General features: G+C 44.3%; 1 protein-coding gene across 8 annotated transcripts in view; it reads left to right on the forward strand.

Annotated features, from left to right (window-relative positions):
- The window catches only part of TLE1 (TLE family member 1, transcriptional corepressor), an 87,800-nt gene extending 69,773 nt beyond the window's left edge, over positions 1-18,027 (forward strand). For 5 of the 8 annotated variants that reach the window (XM_069476340.1, XM_069476344.1, XM_069476345.1 and 2 more), the window contains 6 exons: positions 8,295-8,544; positions 10,442-10,689; positions 14,007-14,154; positions 16,076-16,226; positions 17,190-17,266; positions 17,404-18,018. In XM_069476340.1, coding sequence (XP_069332441.1) covers positions 8,295-8,544; positions 10,442-10,689; positions 14,007-14,154; positions 16,076-16,226; positions 17,190-17,266; positions 17,404-17,511 — 982 coding nt within the window. In that variant the 3' untranslated portion in view covers positions 17,512-18,018. Of the gene's footprint in view, positions 1-8,294; positions 8,545-10,441; positions 10,690-14,006; positions 14,155-16,075; positions 16,227-17,189; positions 17,267-17,403 lie in introns of all 8 variants that reach the window. The other 3 variants (XM_069476339.1, XM_069476341.1, XM_069476346.1) reach the window with 1 other exon arrangement.
- The last annotated feature ends 2,783 nt before the right edge of the window (positions 18,028-20,810 follow it).

Raw genomic sequence — 20,810 nt, forward strand, 5'->3', positions numbered from 1 at the left:
GACCGTTTCTGGATTCTACAGTTTGTTTGGTTTCGAAAAATAATGCAACCCTCTTTTTACTTGGTGTGATTCTATTATTCAGGGTTCTCCAGAGAAACAGAACCAGTAAGAGATAATTAGATAGATAAATAGGATGGAGCTACAGAGAGGTATTGGCTAACATCATGATGTTGTAGGCTGAGCAATCCCATGATTGGCTGTCTGCAAGCTGAAGGCCCAGGAAAGCTGGTGGTGTAGTTACACTCTGAGTCGGAAGGCCCGAGGACAGGAGCGCTGGTGTTCGAGAGCAGAAGGTGGATGTCCCCGTGCAAGCAGAGAGATTTGCCCTTCCTCGACTTTTTGTTCTCTTCGGCTGCCAGTAATGCTCACCCACCTCAGTGAGGATGGCTCTTTAGTCAGTATACCATTTCAAATGCTGATCTTTTCCAGAAACACCCTCACAAAAATAACGTCTTATCTGGGCATCCCTTAGCCCAGTCAAGTTGATGCATAAAATTAACCATCGCAATGATATTTGGGTGATTTTTATGTATCTATTTTTTTGTCTATTAAATGCTAAAAATAATGTGCCTGTTCTGTGCCTTGTAATTGCCATATAGGTTTTAGTTTAAATTCTGTTTTTCTACCCTCTGATGATCTAGGAATGTATAGCTTGATTTCTTGAGAACTAAGGCCCTTCACGGTTAATGAAGATTGAACTAAGATCAGTCACATTTAGTGGCTGACATTAAAATTGTGCCTCCTTTTACTCTCCCTCTTCCTCAGAAATGACGTTCTGTTTATAGGGTATAAACGTAGTTTGTATATATCTTGCTTGGGTAATGCTTATGTTTGTCTGTGGTGGATGGTTCCTTTGCTCACGTTTTTGAATTGAACTTTGGAACAGCAGTATATGAAACCTCTCTGTGTTTTACTTTTCCTCTAGGAATCTCTCACTTTGTATCTTTCTCCTGCATGGGACCCTTGTTATTGGCCCAGCGTATTCAGAAGTTTAGAAACACTTAATTGGTGGAAGAAGCAGGTCTTAGAACCCAGAATCTTAAATGCTGACTTTGGCTGGAAGACCTCCTTGTTCATCAGCTAGGTCCTCTCTTCTTTTCTCTGCTCGTAATCTTCTTGTCCATATCCATTTTAAGAAGTTCTGTATTTGTCTTTTTAAAATTGAGAACAGAAACATATTCAACTAAATAAGGAAACAGAGTCTCCCATACTAATGCTTTGGAGTTCTTGACTTCTAATTTAACTGTTAATAAAGCCCTCCATTGCTAGAGAGACGGTATCTTCCAAATAGATACAAATTGTACCTTGATCTTTGTATTTGCTGTTTGGGAGGCTGCCTTTCTAAAGGGAAGGATTTTTCCAAATTGGAAAAATCTTGGCCAGAAATAAAGAATTTTATAGATGTTATGGGTTAGATGTACGGACCCTTAAAAAAATTAAAAGTAAAGCTTATGATATTGGCAGAGGGAGATTTTACCCATAAGAAAGTAAATTATACACCTGAAGACCTATTTTTTTTTTCCTGAAATCTTAGGATAATAAGGCTCTGATTATCCCACATCACTATCCCATACCCCCAGCAACCACCTGCATTAGTTTTCAGACGAAGAGTATCCCTCAAAATCATAAAATACATAATTCTCATTCTCATCTATCTTAGAAGAAGCCAGGTGTCCCCAGCCCCCAGTCTCCTGTGCTGAGTCTCTTGACCGTGGGCTCTGTAAGGAACCACACTGGTGATGTCCACACGCTCACGTTGCTCATTATGTGCAGGGTCAGCGTCTCCATCTTGTGTCCCCTCTCAGGGGGCTGTTGTGGAAGGCAGTGCTGATGAGGAAGCCAAGGGAGAGGTTAAGAGCTCTGCTCTTGCAGCGAAGCTGACCTGGACCAGCATGTCGGCTCTGCCGCTTCCCCGCTGGGTGGGCGTAGGCAAGTTACTTAGCTTCTCCTGCGCCTCTCCCCCTCATCTCTAAGTAATAAGGGACAGAAAACGACCTCCCGCACCATGGTCCGCAGCAGCTGCGCATATGTTGCACTTCATGCTTTTCTTGAAGTACCTTCCCTTGTGCGTTCGTTTATCCCACACCTCAGCAGCCCTGATCGCCAGCTAGTGAGTTTTGTCAGGACACATTGTAAATATAGGGAAATGAGGCCCACATAAGTTCAATATGGTCCCCCCATCTTACCAGTGACTAAACTGAAACTGTAACTTGTGTTTCTTCCCTCACTTCTGGTACTTTTCTGTGTGGGCCATGCTTTCTAAAGCCCAGACACAGGGTCGAGCTTGTTCCATCATGTGACTTGGGGTTGCCTCTACCACAGCTTGCTTTGTTTTTGTTTTTGTTTTTGTTTTTTGAGATGGAGTCTCTCTTTGTCACCTGGGCTAGAGTGCCGTGGTGTCAGTCTGGCTCACAGCAACCTCAAACTCCTGGGCTCAAGCAATCCTCCTGCCTCAGCCTCCCGAGTAGCTGGGACTATAGGTGCTCACTCCTATGCCCAGCTCATTTTTTCTATTTTTAGTAGAGATGGGGTCTTTGCTCAGGCTGGTCTCCAACTCCTTACCTCAAGCCATCCTCCCACTTTGGCCTCCCAGAGTGCTAGGATTACAGGCGTGAGCTACCACACCCAGCCCCACAGCTTGCTTTGGAAGGGTCCGACACCTGCTGGATTTAGCCAACTTGGAGAAAAACTGTGGATTTTACTTTATTACTATAGTTGCTTTTGTTGTCCTTTGTGTGGTCTGAATCAGCTCTCTAGGGACTGCTTTTCTCCCTTGGGAAAGTTGTTGCCATCTCTTAGCGACATTTGGTATGACTGCTAGACATTCCTTGGGAAAAGTTGGCTGGTGTGACCCAGGCAGTTAGAGGGTTGCCTACCTTCTTGTTTCAACTGATTTTCCTTCGCAGAGCAACCTTTCATGTCTCAGTGTATAAGTGATTAGGTAGCAGTAGACGACATGGGGTGTTCTGATTCATTGCTTGAGCGTCAGCTGTATGCCGGCTGGTGAAGTCATTCCACCTGCCCCTGAAGAATGCTGGAATGGGAAAGACAGAAATGTTCACAGTGTGACAAATGCTGTAGTAGAGATGTGTAGGAAGAGCTGAGACCCTGGAGAAAAGTCATCCAGCCTGGGGAAGTCGTGGCAGGCAGAGGGAGGGAGGAAGTGACATGGACTTAGGAGGGAGGCAGTGCTGTGCTAGGAGGGAGGGAACGGTGTGTGTGCAACTTGGAGACATGACAGCATGTGACATTTTAGGGGACTGGCCTGTTGTCCCATGTGGCTAGGCATTTAGGGTTACATGAATTAAGACTTGTTGGCACTAAATTCTAAAGGGCCTCATGAGTCCTAAAGAGCTTAAAGAGCAAATGAAGGTTTTTAACAGAATCAGATTTTTGATACTTGTTAATATAGCAAAAAACTTCACATCAAAAGTTCCAAGTCCACAGGCACCAGGGGATTGGAGCCCCCATCATCCCTGGGGTCCATGGTTCTTTATTACTGTGTATGTCGTCATTGTGTACCTGCGGTTCCTGTCTGTTTCCAGCAAAGCAACGACCCTGTAAACACCTGTTTTCCTTTGGCCACAGAACACAGCATGGTTTTATTAACAGGAGCCAGTCTGCGAGGAAAAAACAACTTGCTTCCTTGGAACGCAAGTCTTGTTCACTGCTGCTTTGGGGAGTCCTGCTTGGGGGAGTCTTTCCTTTTAGTTCCTTCACCTCTGCTGTGTGCCTAGTAAATGAAAGGCCCTTGTTTTGAATGAATGTTGATTTCATTCAATTTTTAAATATGTCAAGTCTAGTGGGCTTTATCTCGTCAATATTTCAACCAGACTTCAGAATCAGAAGCCATCCTGATGTGTAGGTGCGGCCGGGCACAGTTCTGAGGCTTCCTTAGATGCTGGTGGGCTTAGCAGTACGGCCCCTAACCAGGGGTCCAGGGACTCTTTCTTTCCGCCCTGCAGTTTGCCACGGTTCTGTCCTGACGTCCTTCTCTCCTCTTTGGATGTTTGTTCGAGTCCTTCCTGAGTGCCTTCTCGCCCGACTCTCGTCTTCTGAGAGTTAGGAATTCTATGATTTTCCTCGCCTAGTCGTTGCCCCTGTGCTTTCCTGGCTCACGCGATGCATCTTCCTCCCTTTCCACATCCCCTGACCCACACGCTCTTCCACTGGTTGAGATAAAAAGCCTTTGCTTTTTTAAAAGTCATGGTGGTTTAATAACGATACTGTCATTTCCCGGAGCCCTACTGCAGGTGTCAAGTGCTGTGATAAGTGTTGTGCGGCTGTTATCTCTTTAATCCTTGCAACAACTCCTGTGCCCCCTGTATTTTATTATGATTTCTATCGTACGGATCAGGAAACAGACACATTGTAGGCTGCAGGCTGGCCAGCGGACAAGACCACAGTGGGTGTGGCTGGCGTGCCAGACCTCCACCTCTGAGGTCCGTTTGATGGTGGAGTTTGGGCTCTGGACTTGGCTAGGCGCCCCCTGTAATGTGTTACTTGGTTAGGCGCCCTCTGCTCACCTTTTTCTTAAGTAAATAAATGAATCTAAACTTTACAAATTGAAATAGAATATACATACAGAAAAGTGCATCAGGCATAGGTGTATAGCTCAGTGACTTTTCACCACGGGCACCCACCCACGGAACCAGCCCCAGGATCGAGGAACGGGGCCGATTATTGCCCAGAAGCCCCTCTTTGCCCTTCCAGTTGCCGAGGGTAACCACCGTCCTACCCTGCCTTTCAGTACATACCACAGGTGAATTTTGCCTGTATTTGGACTTCTGTAAATGCAATCATACCACATACATTCTTTTGTATTCGGCTTTATTCTGAATTCTGGTTTGAGAGAGATTTATAAATACTCACTACCTGTTTATAAATTCCCTTTCCTGGTTGGTTTTACTTTTCTTAGTTCCCTAATCAATAGAGAAGGTGAGTTTCCTTTCGGGATCTCTTTAACATCATTATGACGTGCCCTCATCGTGGCCTTTTATCGAAGTCGTTCCTGTCATTGTTGCAGGTGAATAATTCCAAGTGGTCTCACTTGCTCCCCTGGTTCTTGCCTTCTGGTTTCCCCCGCATCAAGACCCATCAGCCCTGTGCGTCGTTCTGGGTTGTTCATTTGATTTACGCTCCAGGCTCCAGCACAGCGGGCAGCGCCAGCTTCCTCCGAGGCCCCCTGTGACTGATATATTAACATCCATATGGGTTTCCCCAGGGACAGATGAATGTTCACAGCTTCTGACAGCAGCTCGCTGCACTGTGAATCAATTTTAAATTGCCTCGGTGTGACGATCGCAGACCTACTGTGCAGTTTAAAGAAGAGGACACCTGGGAGACAAGTGGGTGTCTTCTAAAGACCAGCACGCAGATCTCCCGTCTGTACGTTGTGCAGCTATTTTAATCTGGAACATTTAACTCTATAATAAGCAGGCTTCCAGTTGAAGCAAGATAAAATTTCCTTCCCCTGAAGATCTGGCATTGCTGAAAGAGCATCTGATGGAAACTTGGCAAAACCTGGAGGTGCCCACATTGATTTGTGGTTCTCTCCTCCCCTTGGTGACCGTTCTTACAAAATATGTGCAGCTCAATTGCTTTATTTTATGGAAATTCACTTGGAATTTGCTCAGCATCAGTTGGATATTTGTTACTTTCAGACCCAGGTCACGGTACCTGATTCTAGGTCATGTAACTCGCTACTGAACTTTGCCCTATGAGAAATCTTTATTGCCCAGAATTCTTGTAGTATGTGAATAGATTTAAATAGATTTAAACTCCCAGTTCTGTGGTTGTCTTAAAGGGCAACAAAATACTACTTAATTACAACTTCAAATATCCCATAGTAAGTGGCAGAGGTCCCTATTCAACTATCATGTGTGTATATTGAAATAACTTGTGGATTTGACGCCAAAGGGTCCCGTTGGATTAAAAAAAAAAAAAGATTTAATGGTTTGGTGATGTGAGGGCTTTGAGGTGTACTGGTTTATATGCATATTTATTTCCCGGGACATTGTCCATGGGACATTCTCATTATGTGTGCTTAGTTTTTCAAATTAAGAGTAACATTAAAGATTTTGGCCAAATAGCCATTTAATATTAGTTATTGGAACCAATTTGCCAAGAGATGACATATGATTGTGTCCCTTGGTTGAGGGGAGGGGAAGTTTAAAAGTCTTCATGTATTTGAAATTTTGCTTTCAAGGAAGGAAAATAATAGTATGTATTTTATTTTCAAGAGAAAGTATGTGAGTTTTAAGTGTAAGGTAGTAGAGACCTGATATCTTGTATCAGTTTTCAATTTTGTGCTTGCTAAGTTATTTTACAATATCTTAGTATCAAAATGAAAATAGAAGCTCTACATTAGTACTCACGGTGTTTACGGGTGTAAAGGTACCAATGACAAGTTCCAGAAAGGCCAGACTTCCCCTTGGGGAATTATAGGAAGGAGGAAATAGTACATAGTTCATTGACTGTTTACAGTTTGAACTTTCTAGATATCGTAGTGATGTCTCAGATAAGAAAAATGAAACTAGTAGTCTTCAAAGTGGGATGTGCGTAATTCTGTCGGCTGGGGATAATATGAAAATCTTAGCAGTGAAAATATTAGAAATATTCTATTTCTTCTATCTTCTAAAGTGTCTTTTCTTTGTACATGTTTTATAATGTCCATGATATATTAGCTCTTGAAGTTTAAATTTAGTTCATTGGAAAAAAATATGCTTTGAATTTTGGTGTGGAAATAGAAGTGTGCAACTAGAATCAGGTTTGTTTGTATTTAACAGGGAAGAAAGCAGTAGCTTAAATAATATGGGAGTTTATTTCTCTCTCCCATAAAAGACACTGGTTGTCAGCAGCCCAAGGCAGGTGTCACAGCCCAGTAGTGTCCCCAGGGCCTCTGCCTTCTATCTTTCTGTTACCTCCCTCGGCAGTCTCTTTCCATCTTCAAAGTCACCTTGTGGCCCAAAAGGGCTGCAGGAGCTCCAGTCTTGCTTATAGTTCGGGCATGGGGAAGGAAGAAGAGGAGGGGACAGGCATGTCCCCTCCCCTTTTTTTGAAGTCAATAAATGTTATGTTTTCGAACAGTTTTAGGTTCATAGCAAAATTGAGCAGAAAGTACAGAGTTCCCTGGTCCCTCCTATCTCTTTCAATTTAAGAACTTCCTCAGGCCGGGCGCAGTGGCTCACGCCTGTAATCCTAGCACTCTGGGAGGCCGAGGTGGGCGGATCGTTTGAGCTCAGGAGTTCGAGACCAGCCTGAGCAAGAGCAAGACCCCATCTCTACTAAAAATAGAAAGAAATTATATGGACAGCTAAAAATATAGAAAAAATTAGCCGGGCATGGTGGTGCATGCCTGTAGTCCCAGCTACTCGGGAGGCTGAGACAGGAGGATTGCTGGAGCCCAGGAGTTTGAGGTTGCTGTGAGCTAGGCTAACACCACGGCACTCACTCTAGCCTGGGCAACAGAGTGAGACTCTGTCTCAAAAAAAAAAAAAAAAAAAAAAAAACAGAACTTCCTCAAAGTGCCACCCAATGGCCTCTGCCTGAATCTCACTGGTCAGAACATAGAACTCTTCCTCAGCTAATAGAAGAGTAGTCTGTTAGCTGGAAACTTCGCTGCCTTAGATAAACTGGGGTTCGTGACCAAGGTAGGGGAGGGAGGTTGTTGAGTGGGAAACTTCAAATTCCTGTTACAAAGCCATCCGATGTAAGAGAATCTCTTTCATTTTCTCTTGTTTATGCAAAAGAGAGTTTTAAGTCCAAGCTTTAAACGGGTGTGTTTAGAAAGCTGCTTTTTTGTTGGTAGCGTTGCAATACACTGTTTGCTGTCTGTAAATAAACGATTATAAGTTTTTAAGGGCCTCATCTTAAGCACTGAAAATAATCATTTTAAATTATACTAGGAAATCATACAGTTATACAAGGTATATGGAAGGAAGTATTTTATGTTAATTTGGAAGCCCAATAAGTGTTTTATAATAAGATTTGAGGGAATGCTTTAGAATGGATACACACAATTTTTTTAAATCTTAAGAAAATTTAAAATACAATTCAATATATGTGTCATTGGGTACACCCTAGACCTGCACCATTATTTATTTTAAATCTGTTCCGTCAGTAAATCTTCAACTTGTATTGATCTCAAAAGGAACCATAACAAGGGTATCTTCCCTTTCTTTGTCTTTCTCCTGGAGCAGTGCTGAGGTAATGACTGATTGCATTGTAATAAATGTGTTTTCTGTCTTCTCTCCTGTTCTTCTCTCTTCTCCCCAATGATCCCTCTACAAAAGCGCGTACTCCTTCCACGTAACGGCAGACGGTCAGATGCAGCCTGTCCCCTTTCCCCCCGACGCCCTCATCGGACCCGGCATCCCCCGACACGCTCGCCAGATCAACACTCTCAACCACGGGGAGGTGGTGTGTGCAGTGACCATCAGCAACCCCACGAGACACGTGTACACGGGTGGGAAGGGCTGCGTCAAGGTCTGGGACATCAGCCACCCTGGCAATAAGAGTCCTGTCTCTCAGCTCGACTGTCTGGTGAGTGAACAGGAACTGGTGCACAAGGGTAATTTCTCCCTGGAGACTCAATAAGGAAATAGCTGTCCAGGCCTGGGTTTTATTCCCATTATGAGGAAATAGAAGCCCCTTCTGTTTCCTGTGTCAGCTATTTAACTCTCCCCCCTCTCCCCAGTGTGAAGGTTTCATCTGTTGCTATTGCAGTGGTTAAAGCCAGAGGTGATGGATTTCTTTTTTTAACTATTTTACAGTGGTTTACAGAAGCGTTCCTTGTGTGGACGTGTAATATACAGGGGGTTTCCCATTTACTGGACGAAAGCCCAGCTAGGCCTGGACTCTGATCCCTGCAATGCGCTCCACTTTTAATTTCCCTGCAGCCTTCAGATAAACACCGAATAGTAAACATTTGATAATGTGGCATAAAAAACATTCTGAACAGGGTCTGTGTTTTTAAGGGAGACCGGAGAGAGCTGGTTTTACCACCTTAATGTCAAGAAAGGGCCAAAGGATCTCACTGCAGAAAATCAGGACAGCAGTCAAACAGGAGCAGCGAGGACGCTTTCCCAAGGCCCCTGAGCCGCCGCCTCCCAGAGTCCGAGAATACCATTTTGCATGTTTCGGGGACGTAGCACGTGCCAGGACACGTCCCGATCTCTAAACTGTAACCCCAGGATTTACAGAGCAGATACCACTGGCCTCAAGCAGACTCTCGGCTGCACTGCCCTTGGGATGGTGTCTGCCTGGGCCCTGCCTGGAGAATTGTGAGGATTCCAGAGAGAATGTTGCCAAAAAGCACAGTAGCAGTGTTTTTGAGACACAAGAGACTTTGGGGGTAGTTATTAGTGTGTTTTTTAAAAATCAGATAACTTACAAAAGTCTCTCCATTAATGAATCTCATACTGAAGTATATATAGCTCAGCATTCTATAGCAGTAGCAGTATCCTTTTTTGAAGTTAATGTGCTTTAAGTTTCTCTCATCTTTGAAAGACAGGCCAGTGCTGAAGCACGTAAGAAAACTTCAGCTCTATCTATTTGGGTTTCAGTTGGAGGACAGCAATTATTTCTTTCGGGGATAAGTCGTATTAGTTGCCACCCCCACCCCCTTTCATGTGTGTTGATGGAGCTCTAGGTAAGAATCCTCTGTCTAATGAAGACACAGTCCAGCACTGGGTTGAGTGTTAAGAGTAATGAAAACCAAAACATGGATAGTGGTCTGCAGCTTCCAAATGGGTAATAATGGAAGGTAAAAGATTTATAAACTACATTCCTCGTCCCCCCCAACTCCCCACCCGCCTCCCTCCTGAGATGGAGTCTCGCTCTGTCGCCCCGTGTAGAGTGCAGTGGCGTCATCACAGCTCACTGCAACCTCCAACTCGGGCTCCAGCAATCCTCCTGCCTCAGCCTCCCAAGTAGCTGGGACTATAGGCATTTGCTACCACGCCTAGCTAATTTTTTCTATTTTTAGTAGTGACAGGGTCTTGTTCTTACTCAGGGCTCAGGCTGGTCACGAACTCCTGAGCTCAAGAGATCCTCCCACCTTGGCCTCCCAGAGCGCTAAGATTGCAGGCGTGGGGCACTGCGCCCGGCCTATAACCTACTTTTGAAAAGTGGTTTCTTCACAGAGAAGAGAAGTACATGTCCACCCACCTTACACCCAGATGATTTCAAGTGTGTCTGTGAAGGAGAACATCAGGAACAGTTCTCTAAGCTCTCTCCACAGGCAATCCAATGAGTTGGTTTTGTTTACTATTTTGAGGGAGACAGTCGCAGTCAGACCTCCATCTACTGCAGAACTCTTGCTTTGTTAGAGTGTCTGTGAAATACTACTCTTTAAGTCAAACACCAATACAGTAGTTAGAGAATATGGTGCTGTTATTGCTTAGTTCATTATAGCAGTTGAATTATGTTTATTTCACAGAATAGAGATAATTACATCCGTTCCTGTAAATTACTACCTGATGGCTGCACGCTCATAGTTGGAGGGGAGGCCAGTACTTTGTCCATTTGGGACCTGGCGGCTCCAACCCCGCGCATCAAGGCAGAGCTGACGTCCTCGGCCCCCGCCTGCTATGCCCTGGCCATCAGCCCCGATTCCAAGGTCTGCTTCTCGTGCTGCAGTGACGGCAACATCGCCGTGTGGGACCTGCACAACCAGACGCTAGTGAGGTGAGCAAAGACGGTTGGTTGTCTGAGCGAGAGTTCACCCCTGGAGTAGCGGGGACAGGAGACCTCCTCCTGGCACCTCTGTTTCTCCCTAGCTCCCCACCAGGCTCCCAGCTCACACACTGGGTACCCACCATATGCCAGGCCTGGAGCTGGGTGTTAGGTGTCGGGGGCACAAAGACAGAGAGCTGTGTTGCTGCTTTTGGGCGGCTTACAGGTTTTTTTTTTTTTTTTTTTTTTTTTATTCTTTTTTGAGACAGAGCCTCACTCTGTTGCCCGGCTAGAGTGCCGTGGCATCTGCCTAGCTCACCGCAACCTCAGACTCCTAGGCTCAAGCGATGCTACTACCTCAGCCTCTCAAGTAGCTGGGACTATAGGCATGCGCCACCATGCCCGGCTAATTTTTTCTATATGTGTATTTTTTAGCTGTCCAAATCATTTCTTTCTATTTTTAGTGGAGACGGGGTCTCGCTCTTGCTCAGGCTGGTCTCGAACTCCTGACCTCAAGCGATCTTCCCACCTTGGCCTCCCAGAGTGCTAGGATTACAGGCGTGAGCCACCGCACCCAGCCAGCTTCAGTTTTAATGTTGTGCCCAGTGTCACTGAGACTTTTTATGTCCTCAACATTCCAATCCTTCGGCCCACATACAGACACCAAACTTGTTTAAAAAGTATTCCTGGCTTTTGCCAAGGGATGGCCTCCTGTGGATTCCATGGCTGTACGAAGGGCCCTCGATACTAGATGTTTCTGGCTTTGGCTAGAACCTTGTTTGTGCAAACAGGAACCAACTGATGAAAGATAACAGAAAATCAATAAAGGGACACGAGAAGAGGAAATGCCATGAATTTCACCTCAAAATGGTTGTAAGGTATCCATGTTTCTCAATAATGAAATAAGACACCTTCCCAGGGGTCGTTCCACCCAGGAGCTAGCAGGGGTCTTCCTGGCTTCCTGGAATCTGTCCTCCGACCCCTAGCAGCAGCTGTGGCTCTGCTACCTTTGTGGTCTGTCCTCAGCTCCTGCACCACATGCACCCTACAGAAAATCAGTGCTCTCACCAGAGATGTCCTAGAAAAGTCTTTTAAAAAGTGAGCACTAATGAAATGTCAACGGTAAAATTAGCATGTGTTTCCCTCTTTTATTTCATGTTTCATCTTGGCTCAGAAACTGTCTCTGTGTGGGTGCAGTTTGAGGTCCGGGGCCTGTCTGGCAAACCTCTTTGCTTCAGGTCCGTGTGCAGAGAGAAGGGGCAGCCTGCAGAAGTCGGCACGACAGCTTCAAACCTCCTCTGTAGAAATCCATTAAGTATCATTGAGCCAGGCCCTGACCCTGCGTGCGGGTGACAGTGCGACTGTTATTTTCCTCTTACCACTTGCTGTGTAGAGCAGAGTGAGCAAAATGGAATAATGGGGCCACAGCCAAAAGCCGCTTTGACCTTTTAGCCTAGCAAAAGCTACTTGTTTTTTTCTTTTTTTTTTTAACTTAATAAATAACACTTTCAAAATATTAATTTTAAGAGCTTTCCAAATATCACTCCATCGAATCCTCATAACATCTGTACTGTAGTTCTCCCCATTTTATAGACGAGGAACCTGAGGCACAGAGAGGTTACGGCGCTCACCCCAGGTCTCGCAGGTGGACGTGGTGGACCTGGGTCGGAGCCCAGGCATTCTGCTCTTTCCCCTGTGCCCTGAACCCCCTGCTCTGCGTTAGCCCCCAGGCAGTAAATACCTGTTGGACATCATAGAATGTAGCACTTCACAGATCTTTCTCAATTTGGACTGGCCACACGTGGCTACTCTGTGTGACAGGGTGATATGAAGCCTGTTGAGTGTCTTCATATCTACTGTGACCCAGCACACAGTCGCAGGATCTGCCTGGGAGTGATGCTGAGACATGTGGATGGGGTGGAGGGATGGAGGAACACCCACCAAGTGCCGTACGTCAGCAGAGAAAGATGTTTTTAGCCAAGGAGCAAGAGCATTAAATGAGTCAGAGAGGTCAAAAGATGTCAGAGGATGAAGAGATCACTGGTTCCCCAGAGCTGTTTGAAGGGGGAAAAAAGTGGCACTTTGAAAAACTGAAGCAGGGACTGCTGCAGACCTGCGTGACCTGTGGGGAAGTCTTGGAGGGGACTGTCGGGGTCCACGAACAGAGCTGCCGTGGAGGAGAGAGGACTGAGTCTGGACCCCGAATTGCAGAAGGTGGGATAGCGTGCAGAGAGAAGATTCTGGGAGGGATGGTTCACTCTTGGCTCAGAATTCAGGCCAACAGTGGTGCTTTTTCCTTCCCTTACACTCTTTTATATTCCAAGCTCAGGTTAAAAGTTTGTAGCTCTGTGGGTATGAGGTATGGGGAGCCTAAAGGAAGAAAAGAAAAGCCACAGAGACTCTCCTCTTGGAATGCTCCTGTCTGGTTCTGAGGGCAGGTCCAGACCTCGCTCACCTTTTCTGACCACTCTCCCACCAGCTTCCTCTTGACGTGCAAAACCGAGTCCAGGACAGCCTCTGACCCTGCGGTGGCTCACACTGACCTCCTTCCAGCAGGCCCTGCTCAGCAAGCTCTGTTGGCTGACTGTTTTTGGTGGTGCTTTTTGGATGAAGCACAAGGTTTCCCTTTAAAGAACAGCCTTGAACTCAGCTTGGAAGCAGGGTCTTGCTGAAGTGCTGTCTGCCTCAGGCCTCAGCAGTTACCTTTGTCTCTGCTCAACACCGCTGAGGTCAGGAGGCCGGCATGCATGACCCTTGTCTCTGGGAGTCCAGATTTCCTAACTCAGGGCTCTTTATAACACAGAAAGCAAGGTTGAGTAAATACATGAGCTCATGCTCTGTTGGCACGAAGGGCATTGCCGAGTTGATTCACTCGTGGAGACGGGAATACTCTCTGTAGCCTGTGCTCGTAATGTAGCCACTTCCTTCTCTCGTGAATTCAGGCCTTCACAATTGAAGGGCGGGCCTTTATCTTTCCTCTAGGAATGCACTTGGGATTTTGTGTGTTTGTCCTTTATTTTCTTTTAACACTTAAATACTTCCAGACCTGGAAGGAGTTTTACCTTCTAGACGGATTTGTCAGAGTAGCATATTTAACTCCTGGGCAGTGAGCTGCCATGGTGTTCCATTTCTTTAGCATTTGGATTGTGAAAAAAGACAGTCTGCAGGTGCTGTTTCCTGTCCTCCTCGGGGGAAGGTTGGTTTGATCTTGCACATCAGCAGACACTGGCGAGATGACACACATACACAGAGTCCAAAACTAACAACACAACAGTGTTTACCTTGAGTTCTGGCAGGAAATCATTATTCAATCTGGTTTGTTTTATCAGGCAATTCCAGGGCCACACAGACGGAGCCAGCTGTATTGACATTTCTAATGATGGCACCAAGCTCTGGACGGGCGGTTTGGACAACACGGTCAGGTCCTGGGACCTGCGCGAGGGGCGGCAGCTGCAACAGCACGACTTCACCTCCCAGGTGACTGACTGGCTCTCGTCTGCCCCAGAATCTGTGAGGTGGCCTGGGTGTGTCGTCCTTCTCTCCTTCCCTTCCCACCCCAGGGTAGTGGTAGCTAGACAAACAGGTCAGGGTGAAATTGGAGATAACCGGTTCTTAAAAAAACACAAACAAAAAACCCCCTCAAACTCTTAGTGGTTTTTAAAATCCCGTAGGTCAAGGCATGCCAGCTGTTGTATTTGTGTACGAGTTGGTTGAAAGGGTTCATACAGTGAAGAATGTGCAGTTTTCCCTCGGCAGTGCCTGGTCTGCTGCGCGTGCTCCCACCTGCTCATGCGGAATAGAGATGATTATTTGATTCCCGTGTCAATAGAGCTTGAGAAATATGCGATGATGTTGCTAGGAGTAAAGTCACAACAGCTCTGAAAGTTCGTTCATTTCCCCTGCGTTAGGGAGCTTTAAAAATATGCGGAGGGATCTCAGTGGATGCCCACTTTATTCCTCGTCCCCTAAACAATGAAGTCATGGCTGACCAGGTGTATGGAGTTCTGGAATAATATAAATGGTAACTTTGTGGGCCATGAAAAAATATGTGGATGTTGAGTGTCTGAATGTAGACTTCTTTCGGAAAAGACAGTGCTTGCTGTTTTAAGTGCTTTCTGATGGTAGAATTGTTCTTTCGATCATTACTTGGCGTTTATTTACCTTTTTTTGGTAATAAAAACAATTCAACTCAGAAAAATAGGGCAAAAATGGAAAACAAGTATATATACTACTAAATTTAATTTTCCTATTAACATTTTATTGAGCTTCTCGGAGTCTTCCCTGTTCTCCCTCCTTCCCAACATAAGTGGGATCTATTTTCGGTCTGCCTTTTTTTTTTTTTTTTGACTTCTTATGGAAATTCTCAAACATGTACAGAAAATGTTCAAGCATATATGAAAGTATAGAGAATTATACAATAGACCCCATATGTTCACCACCCAGCTTTAACGGTTATCAGCACATGGCCATTCTCATCTATTTTATTATCCCCATCCCCAAACATTGGATTGTTTTAAAGTAAATGCCAGACATCATTTTATCCGTAAGTACAGTCCCATGCCACGTAACAACGTTTCGATCGACAATGGCCTGCGTATGCAACAGTGGTCCCATAAGATTATTCCATATTTTTACTATACCTTTTCTGTGTTTAGATACACAAATACTTACCACCGTGTCACAGTTGCCTACAGTATTAAGTGCAGTAGCATGCTCTGCAGGTTGGTAGCCTAGGAGCAATAGGCTACACACATAGCCTAGGTGTGCAGTAGGCTCTGCCATCTAGGTTTGTGTAAGTACACTCTATGCTTTTCACACAACGACGAAATTGGCTAACAATGTAATTTGCAGAATGTGTCCCAGTTGTCAAGCAACATGTGACTGTATATATACACACACGTTTATGTATATATATGTATTTGTGTGTATGGGTATAAATATAGGCTGTGCCGTATAGGTTAGGTGTGTAGTAGACTCTACCACCCAGGTTTGTGTAAATATACTCTATTATGTCCACATGACGATGAAGTCACCTGACGACCCATGTCGTAGAACTTACCCCCTTCATTAAGCGATACACGACCATATTGCAGTTAGTGTCTCTAAAAGACAAGAAGACCTCCTTTAAAACGCACACACGAGTACCATTATTATTAGGAATAATTTCTTAATTTCATCACTTAGGATGGAAGTGTTCAAATTTTTTCAATTGTTTCATAAAGCTTTTTGACACTTGGTTCATCTGGGTTGAGCCACTTGCCCTGTATACCTCCCCACGGTGTGGATTTGCCTGATTACTTCCCCCATGTTCTTGCTGTTTCCCCCCCCTTTCTTGTTGCCTTTTCACTTCCTAAGTTTATTGGGCTCAATAACCAGTGAGCCTGTCTGCTCCTTACAGATCTTCTCCCTGGGCTACTGCCCCACCGGGGAGTGGCTGGCCGTGGGCATGGAGAGCAGCAACGTGGAGGTGCTGCACGTGAACAAGCCCGACAAGTACCAGCTGCACCTCCATGAGAGCTGCGTGCTGTCCCTAAAATTCGCTTATTGTGGTGAGTTCAGCTTGAAAGGAAACTGGAGGCCATTGATGGCCTAAATGGAAAATACTTGTTAAAAAAAAAAAAAAATGGTAGAGATCATATCTGGAAAAAATGTTGTTCTCCGAGCAGCTGGATGCAATAATTCTATTGTTTTAACATGTTCTTCAGAGCACAGTAATGTCTGTTTCAGTCTGTTTCGCTAATTTGAGAAAAGCCAGCGGTGATGAAATTGCCTTGTATGAGGTTTGGACACATGCTTGTTTTTAGTGGGCATAGGAGACAATTAGAGGGGTGGGTGGAAATTTATAGAAGAAGGGACAGGAGCAGTGGAAGTTGTTATGAGCTGGCCAGGGTGAGGAACCCAGGGTCAGACAGGGGGACGTTTAGCTGGACCCAGACTCTCACACTCTGCAGTGAGGATAAAGAGGGGAGATGGTCATGTGGAGACTATTCTTGTACTGAAGGTGGTCAGGTGTTTGTTCAGAAGATAGATGCATGTGTGTTGAGTCGTCACTTATTGAGCACCTTCTGTATGCCATCTGATGTGACTGGCATTTTACTTAGACATTTAATCCTTCCTAGTCCCATTTTATCATGAGGAGACTGACTAAAGCAGAACAACTTCACTGATTCAATATTCGAGGCCTACTGTGTGTTGGCTATGATGCTGTTAGTCATCCAGTGACTAGTGAGGCCAACACCTCTTGAGTTATGCCTAAGGTCACACAGGTAATTCAGCGAGGAGCCCAGATTTAAAACCTCAGCTCGTGTCCTAGACCAAGCCTTTGGGCATGATAGTTCATGCATTAAAAATGCTCTCAGTGTGATTGAGTCCAGCTTGTTGTTAATAATACGATAGTGGGAATTATTTATTTATTTATTTATTTAAGAAATGAGGTCTTGCCATGTTGCCCAGGCTGGACATAGTAGGAATTTTAATCTTGCTAAGACTGCGTATTCCTTTGCTAATTCTAGGTAAGTGGTTTGTGAGTACTGGAAAAGATAACCTCCTCAATGCTTGGCGGACCCCCTATGGAGCCAGTATATTCCAGGTGAGTACATGCCCCTTATCTAGAACGACAGTTTAACCACAGGGTCACCTTTGAAGCTAGAAGGTGCCTCCAAGGGAGCAGGGCCCCCAAGTGTCCTTATTCTGCATTAAACACATACCCATTGTTTTCTCTTCCAGTCCAAAGAGTCCTCGTCAGTGCTGAGCTGTGACATCTCTGTGGATGATAAGTACATAGTCACTGGCTCAGGGGACAAGAAGGCTACAGTCTATGAAGTCATCTACTGAAAACATTTATGTGGTTTAACACTTATAGTTGAATTGGGCCAAAATGTTTTGAATTTGTAGAAATAGAAAAGGTGTAACTTTAAAAGAAAAAAAAAAACCAACACACAAAAACCCGTTTCCAAACCTTGACACAAAACTACTTTGAGTCTACAAAGGGGAGTCGACGAGTCCATCAGCAGAAGGTCAGCTGATGCCTAGACCAGATGGAGCACCGAGGCCAAGTGGACAGAGGGCCAAGGGTTGTGGGACTGAGGGACAGCATCTGCTGACCTGTGTCAGAGCCCGTTCTTTCTGGGTGATCTGTCGATCACGCCGTGCCCGAGTGTGGGATTACCTTTCTGTTCCTTGCAGTTCACCTCACGTTCCGTCCTTTGTAGAGCAGTGGTGTCTCCAATGAACTTGTTTCCTGGTTTTGCATCTTGTGAAATGTTCTTTTGTATTTTTGTTGAAGGTTAAACATTTGTATAAATTGTAAATATATTTGGTTTATTACAGTAAAGGCTTTAGTACCAATAAGTGCTTTTCCTTTTCCTTCCTTACAGTTTTTATCAAAGCTTTGGGATCATCAATGTGGGTTTTATAAGCAAAGTCCATACATTTGTAGAGGAAGTTTTGAAACATACTTCTCAGGCTTAAGTATATTTGGTTGCGGATTCCTGTTGCACTGAGTCATTGAAGTTATATTAATGACAGTTTTATTTAGGAAGGTAAAATTATTTCATCGAGACTCAATTCTTTTGTTATGATACTCTTCTGATTCAGGTTCACAAATTAAAGCTCTACTTCTTCCTATTGATTCGCTGGAAGGCAGAATATTCTTTTCTCTAGGAAGGGCCCAATCTTTTCAAATCTATATTCTTTCTTTACAAGCTTCACTTGGGTTTTGTATTATGACCTGTGATGCACAGAAAGCTGTAGAGTTCATTAACCTGTAAAAGAAAGGTGGGAATTCAGCTGGTTATGTCTTCATAAATACTTACTTGATCTGTTATATTAATTTACTTAAGCCAACCATATCCAGCACTTCACCCTATTCTTCTCATTAAGGCTCTCCCTACAGCTCCAGCCATTGTTATCTGTCATTTGTCTTTGGTCCTTATCTTTGTGGACAAGCTTTTACTAATTTGATTAGATGAAATCTGTAACCCTGAGCTTTTAATAAGTTACTGTGTATGGCTTCTTCCTGAAGACTACATGGTTCATTCTTTGTATACCTATTACTTATCGTTATATTTTAAAAAGTAATGGCTAATGATTTCAAGCCAGTTTTCCTGGCTGTTTAAAAATAGCACCTAAGGAATTTTTAATGTTCTTATTTTCTTATGATCCAGCACGTTGTTGGCAGTTTGACTTCATATTTTTGTTTGTTACTGAGACCTTCTTCTTTTTAATATATTTAAAACATTACTTTGTTTGCTTTTTACCAAAAAAATTTTTGTTTATTTACAGAGTTTGTTAAATATTTTCACTTCTCGTTAAGCAAATGGCAAACCCCTAATTACTGAAGCTGATTTTGCTCTCATCCCTTCCTTGTATAATGAAGTAGGTTTCTATCCTACAGACTCAGATGGCTTATTAACGGAGTATTTACCTTTTGTGCTCTCTTTCCTTCCCTGCCTGACTTCTCTGTTTTCTCTAATAGCAGGGTAGGGGTCTGGTCACTCTGATAGAGACCCAGCAATGTAGCGGGTTAAAGGCCACCAGGGTTTGTCTCTTCTCACCTCCGACCGGGGGACCCAGGCCAGCCGTTTAGCTCCAGCTGCCCCGACTTGCAGCGAGCGGTGGGGAAAGAATGGAAGTCCAGGGAAAGGATATGCTTCCAAGCAGGTGACCAGAATTTGTTCCATCACTTTTATCTGCCAGTCCATTGGCAGGGTCTTTGTCACATGATGGCCACAAGGGAGACTGGAAAATACAGTGCCTTGCTCTGTAGCCATGTACACGTGGAGAAGGAGTGATACATATGAAAAAATTCTGGGTGAAAGAGATAGTCCTATTTTCTCTTGGTGGCATTTCTCCTTTTAATTTTTTTTCATGCGATATAGTTTCCCAAGCTTTTGATATTCTTTCTCCAATAACATTTTTCTGAGAGCCTGAGCCTTACCAACTCGTAGATCATCTTGAGTCTGATGAAGCTGCTTCCGTTTGATTTTAGATGAGACACTGGGTTGGTGGCAGGAGTCCTGGAGGAGGGTGTTCTAGTGCAAGCCTCACCACTCGGGATCAGAATCTTAGGAAATTGCCTGGACAGTCAAGTGGTGCCCGCTTGGAAGGTGGGAACAATGAAAGTCACCGTATCTGTCTTTCTGGTCTGGAGGCTCAGCAGTGGGGGTGTGAGCAGGGCTGTGGGTGGCAACCATGCTTGTTTCCTCATGAGAGCTGCAGGGCTCATTCTTTATGTACCTATTATTTAGGTGTATAACCGGGCCTCACAAATGAGGGCTCTAATGGGAGAAGGCTTTCTTCCTCCTGAGCTGTGATGGCAGACATTGCCACTCCTACCCCAGGAGATTAGCATGATGTGACCGTTGAGACCCAGTAAACCAGATGTTTCTATACTTCTTGCCTTGAACATGGTTACAAAGCAGGGTACAACAAATTTAGGTACAACTAAACATTGGTCACCTCTGTGTGCCAAGAGCTGTGCTAGGCGGTCTCACGTAGAAACGTGTTGGGAGATGGTTGTCATTATCGTTATTTAACTACAAAGGTCAGGGAAGTTTGTCTCACGGCCTCACAGAAGGTAGACCAAACTGAAGGTTTTCCTACCAGCCCTGTCTGTGTTCCTTCAAATCTCACAGATTGGCAGTGGCACAATGGCCTTATGTGCCACCCCTCCTCCGTATTACAGGTGTGCAGATAGGTTTGTGTTCACTAATTTATAACTTTATGTAAATATTTGTTTTTCTCATTTTTAATCAACAAATCATATATATATTTAATCTTGGAATTTTAATCAATCAATTTGATTTCTACCATGTGATCCTTCTATGGAATTGGATAAAAAAAAAATCAAGGTCCTAGTGAAATTGGTTTTGTAATACTTTTTTCATAGCTAGATGTTTCTAGTACTTATTTTATAATTAAGGACAAAATACATTCTCAGTATGATCATTAACATTTATTCAGCTTCTGTTATTTGTGAGGTGACAGGGTAGGTGTTTGACTTAAATTATTATAACCCTCTTGGTGGCTGAGCGATGGGATTTTTGGTGGGTTAACTCTTTCAAGATACCATGACCGGTAAGTAGCAGTTGGCTCCAAAACTATAGAGCGTTCACATAGGGATTTTAAAAAAA

The sequence above is a fragment of the Eulemur rufifrons genome, chromosome 7 (assembly GCF_041146395.1).
Source record: "Eulemur rufifrons isolate Redbay chromosome 7, OSU_ERuf_1, whole genome shotgun sequence".
NCBI lineage: Eukaryota > Metazoa > Chordata > Mammalia > Primates > Lemuridae > Eulemur > Eulemur rufifrons.